Consider the following 5,660-nt stretch of genomic DNA (forward strand, 5'->3'; position numbering starts at 1 on the left):
TAAATTATTAAGACGGGTTTACGTGCACAGAACTTTCTTTAAAACGTTTTAAATAAAGTAAATAATTTTAAATAATTACAAAAAAATCAAACATATTTCTGTTTTTTTCCCCAATATTTTTATTAACTTCACGTACATAAAATCATATCAAAATCTTTTAAAGGATTTTTACAACATGGTTAAACAGCTGGACACATCACTGATCGTATGTGCATTACTGATGGTGAGATGCGACGACTGATATATAAAACGAAAACATAGTTTACAGTCCACTCTTTTACATCACATTTTGACATTAAGAATATCTACCTTCCTATACGTATTCTAACAAAACACACTCGAAAATACTTCTTGTGTGACATGCCACGTACAAGGACCTTAAAGTAAAGAAAGGACACGTTTTATCAACCCATACAGGCGAGAGGATATGTAAGCACCCGTTTGTGAATAAAAATAAATAAATAAATAAAATAATGTCACACATTTAGGAGTCTTACAATACACATTTTGTCACGAATGTACAGTTTTTCCTACTTTTTTTGTACACGTACATGCCGTGCGGAAAACCTTTTGTTTTCAGCAGCGTTCCAAAAGCCTTCAGTTAAAGCTGCAGTATTTTGAGGGCATAAGATTATTTTCCAATAAGAAGAAAAATTCTAAACAATTTAGGTGTTTGTCTTCAAAGAAAGACAGTAACAATATCTAAAATTGGACTCATTGTATATGGACGCCCTACATACGCACTCTTTGAATATGCATTGACCTTTCTCTCAGACCTGTAGAATTCAGGTATAATTCAATGCACATACAGCACTACTGTAAAATTTTTCATCATGACCATGTCAAAATTCACAATCGTTACATACTGCAGCTTTCAAATAGATTTTAAGTGACTGAGTGTCATCTTAACAATTTTACACTCGCATAAATGTACTTGTAAATGGTGGCCAAGACTTTCCTGATGGATTTTCTTATCTAGTCTTTGTACAGGTTTGTCAGATGTTTGGATCAAAGTTTCTTTTGTTCCTACCCATGAATTTCAAGAACCTCAATCAAAATGAAAAATGAAATATATACAATTACTGCTAAATTGCTGAGGTAAATTGGAGTAGCGCACCTTTCGCAGAATATTGTAACAGTAACATAAGATAACCGGTATTTACCTGGTTTGGAATGTGGTCGAAAGTTACTTTTTAACACACTGTCCCTTTCACATGACTTTTTCAGCGCGTATCATTGTAGTTACCATTTATTTCCTCAGATATATTTACTGCCTCAGCCCCTAATGGTAACCTGTCACTATACTCAGAACACACCTCAAATTCCTCCTGAGTTTTGGACTGTGACTCAGGAATGGACTCAGTCACCACACTACCCTCAATTTCCTCTCCTTCGCCGTCCCCTTCTCCTTCCTCAACATCAGCTTCAGCATCTCCTTCACCCAGCTCACTTGCGTTGAAGTTTTTCTCTGATCCAACATAAGAAGCTCTTGGATCAAAATCTTTGTGCTTCTCCATCTGATCTGGATTTTGTGTCTTCATGATGAGCTTGTAGGTCTTTCCCTGATACTTGTGCAACAAATGACAGCAGGTGGCTCCCAGCAAGGGCACTGTCGCCAAAGCCAACAAAAAAATGCTGACCACCACGATGATAAGCAAAGATGGTACTTTCTTTCTTGTTGTGAAGACCACTTGAACCTGGCAGTCCTGACCTCCATAGGTTAGGCACAAAGTGTAATTAGTGCCAGGCTTCAAACCTTGAAAGCGATAGGAATTGACACCGTCCTCAATCTTGGACCACTTAACAACTGAATGTCCATTTCCAGTGCTAACACATACATATAGCATGTCCATGTGGGGTTTATTAGATGTCTGGTACAAAAGATCCTTATTTACAGTTTCAACATCTTCGGGTTGGTTCAGATGAAGGTTGGATTTAGCCTTTTGCAGGGGGTTGAGCTGAACTTTAGCCTCTGTCTCAGAGACCTCTAAAGCAATCACACCAAAGTCAAATGTGTATTTTTTAAGATCATCCAAGCTGAGGTTAAATGCATGGTTAGATATATATTGAGTATCATCTCTTATTCCACACTTGCTGCCAAACTGTGATGGTTCAGAGACTCCATCAACTTCTTTAGTATTGATAGAGATGGACGATGTACCAGTTGGAATCATTTCATGTGTGCCAGATTTGGGCCACACGCCGATTACTTTGTTTTTGGAGCTCTCAGGGCCAGACTTGTCATTGTCAGACAAACCAACTCCAGTTTTTGTATCCAGAACAGAGTTGGTGGCATGTTTTTTGTTTCCAGCCACAGCAAGTTTCACTGTACTTTGTGCTTTGCCCATGTCGTTAGTAGCTGAACAGCTGTAGTTTCCATCTTGTTTTTTGCTCATATGAGGAATGATTAAGGTACCATTTTGAAAGATCAGAAATCTGGTATTTGTTTGAGCTCCATTAATAGGGACATCACTGTTTTCAACAATTTGAGGCAATGGGAATTTTAAAAGCTGGTTTCCTGCAAATACTTCCCATTCAACGTCAGGTTTTGGGCTCCCTTTGGTGTCACAGTTCAAGATGACCATGTACCCCTCATATATCTCAGTGTTCTCAATGTTGGGCTGATAGGTTATTGTAACAATCGGAGCCACACAATTTAGTTTAGGCATTTCTGTGACCTCTTTGCCTTTCAAATGGGTAGGAGATTCACACACAATGCTGTTCTTTTCTGGGATAGAAATTTTAGAATGTATAATCCATTCCTTCATCCATCCCATTTTGCAAGAACAGGTAAAAGAATTGTTGTAAATCTGAAGGTGCGACAAGGCGACAAGTGCATCAAACGTTCCTTCTACTATTGTGCTAAACTTGTTGTTGTTGATGCGGACTGAACGAAGATCTTTCAGGTTAGCAAAAGCATCCTTAGGCAGACTGATCATCTCATTGTCATTCATCTTCAGCAGCTGTAGAGAAGTCAGATTGGCAAGGTCCTCCCATGGAAAACTGACTATTTTATTATGGCTTAGGTCCAGATTTTTCAACTGTAACAATGAAGACAGGGTGTTTCTCTCAATGGTGACGATTTCATTTCGGGCCAGCCAAAGAGAACTAACCTGGGTCACATTTACAAAATTGTTGGATTTCAACTCTTGGATTTTGTTTGCTGATAGACTGAGAGTGGTCACGTTGAAGGGCAAGCCACTGGGGACAGAAACAAGATTTTTGTATGCACAGTCCACAAAGTGATATGGGTTTTTATCTGAGCAAATGCATTGCTCAGGGCAGCACTGTACAGTCACACTAAAGATAATCACTGCAGTCCCCAAGGTAAAAAGCAGGAGATCCCTGGTTGCCATTTTCATCACCTGCAATGAACATTTACAATAATGAGGATAAGTACAAAGCCTGTTTTGTTCATTTAAACATTCAAAGAAAGATGCAAAAAACATGAACACTTTTGTTAAAGTAAAAGAAAAAGAAAAACACTTTTTCAAGAGCACTTAATTCATTTGCCCATTTATGTGAATGAGTGGACAAATGTGTGCGTGGGTAATGCCCTGCCTTGAGTCCATTGTGTCTGGGTGGTGCCTGACCCACTGCAACTCCAACCAGGATGAAGCAGTCAGAATTAACAAATGAATAAATGGCACATATGCATCTATCAATGCTATAATTTTACTCTGTTATTACATTTTGGTGCACTAAGATTAGCAATAAGTAAATGCATGCAAAAAGGTACAGCATGGTCAGTGATTATTTTATGAAGTCATCCACACAAAACAAAATACTGTAATATTGTAATGTAATATTTAAAAAATACTTAGTACTTTTGAGTGTCCAACAGGTTCTGTAAAACCTGTTGTATGTGGTTCTTCAAAGAAGTTCTTCTAGACCATAATGGATGTTGTGCATGAGGTGGAGGTGAGTAGAGGTGGACTATGAACATTACATGGTACTGATCAACCATGATGCTGAATCATGCAAACAATTTTGTGTTCTTTGTTTTGCACACAATGGCCAAGAAAGTAACTTTCTTTTATACCCATGGATAGTCTACATCAGTTATTTGCAGCAATATTAAAACAGTAATGAAAGTGCAAAGGATAACTATTTTAGTTAATTCAATTAAATGTAATGCAATACAGTATTGTCAGGAAAGAAAACTGACCTGCAATTAACTACAAGGTGAAACAGTAGTATTGCTTACCTGTGCGCGGGTATGACTATCCCACTCCTACAGAAATCAGTCACAACACTTGAGAAAATATGATGCAATTATCTTAAGCAGAATTATTCCGAAACATCATAAATACTCCCATAAAACTCGACAAGATAAAACAATATTTGTTGACAGCAAGCAGATGACACATTTTAGTCTCAGCAATCCGGAGGTAGTTCTCTGCCTGAGCTCGAGTCTGAGTAGAAATCAGTGCGCGCTCCCGTCTCCATAGCGGAAAAAGGAAGGATTGTGCACGCGCAGCCTCTCCCATCAACCACATTGTAACGGCAACGGATGTACCAGAGAAAATGTATTTATCTATTAATAAGGGCGAATTTGTTATTTTGTTCTGACCTGTGCCTTTAATTCGATGGTTTGGTTTGTTTCCCGACTTTACGTGCAATGTCTTTTTCTTATTTTCTGTGGCATTTAAATCAATGCTATATAATTATCCCCATATCACACCAGTAATAGACTAATGGACATCAGTCAATCAATAGCTTAACCTAGTAAATGATTATTATCTCTTCTTATCAAGATCTTCCTACACAAACAAATGTACTAAAGCTTTTCATTCTGGTCAGGGTCACGATGGGTCCAGCCCCTCCCGGAAACAAAGTGGGAAATCTACTGCAGCCAATTCATTTTTTTTTACTTTTCATCTTTTTACTTCTCAATCGACACACAGACAATATTGAAAACTTCTGACAGTGACTGGAAATTAGGGTTAAACCCAGAATGTCAGACTCTGCTGCAGACTGAATGCTGCTGCTCTGTTGAACCTTCATTACAAGCTCCACAGTGCCTCCTTTATCATTAAATTCCCTTGTGTACTTATATTTTCTATTTATATTTTCTATATCTTCTTTCATCTTTCAACACTTGAGAGGGCATCAATCTATTGTAGGGCGACACAAACTCACTCACACCTATAGGAGGAATTCTGGACAACCAATACACCTTGTGTATGTTTTGTATTAGAGTACCAAGTGGAAACCTTATATATATATATATATATATACAAAACATACAAGGTGGATTGGTTGTCCAGAATTCCTCCTATAGGTGTGAGTGAGTTTGTGTCGCCCTACAATAGATTGATGCCTTATATATATATATATATATATATATATATATATATATATATATATATCTAGGATGCAGGCAGTCATGTCCTGAACGGAACAAACATCCTGTTGCTTCTAGAGATGCGACCCACTTCAGTCTTCTACTGCTGTGTGCGCTCTACCATCTAGCGGCAGTTGTGCGCATGTGCAAGAATGCGATTAAATAGTATTAATTATGGAGAGTTTAAACTTACCCTATCATATACACATTTTTTATTAACATTACACATGCTCTGCATAAAATAACAGAAACGGATTATAAAGGAGGAGATTGACTATGCAGTGATTCACAGTCAGTTAGAAACACAGCTCCA

General features: G+C 37.8%; 1 protein-coding gene across 1 annotated transcript; it reads right to left on the reverse strand.

The window, feature by feature from the left end:
• Positions 1-1,223: 1,223 nt before the first annotated feature.
• islr2 (immunoglobulin superfamily containing leucine-rich repeat 2) lies at positions 1,224-4,285 on the reverse strand. Its single transcript, XM_063002049.1, has 2 exons — positions 4,208-4,285; positions 1,224-3,365 (listed from the first exon to the last, which is right to left on the reverse strand). The coding sequence occupies exon 2, from the start codon at positions 3,360-3,362 to the stop codon at positions 1,224-1,226; it is 2,139 nt and encodes a 712-aa protein (XP_062858119.1). The 5' UTR covers positions 3,363-3,365; positions 4,208-4,285.
• Between the last annotated feature and the right edge of the window lie 1,375 nt (positions 4,286-5,660).

Source organism: Trichomycterus rosablanca, chromosome 1 (genome assembly GCF_030014385.1).
Source record: "Trichomycterus rosablanca isolate fTriRos1 chromosome 1, fTriRos1.hap1, whole genome shotgun sequence".
NCBI classification, from domain to species: Eukaryota; Metazoa; Chordata; class Actinopteri; order Siluriformes; family Trichomycteridae; genus Trichomycterus; species Trichomycterus rosablanca.

Coding starts and splice junctions, on each gene's coding strand:
- islr2 (XM_063002049.1), bottom strand. CDS start 3,362: ATGAAAATGGCAACCAGGGATCTCCTGCTTTTTACCTTGGGGACTGCA.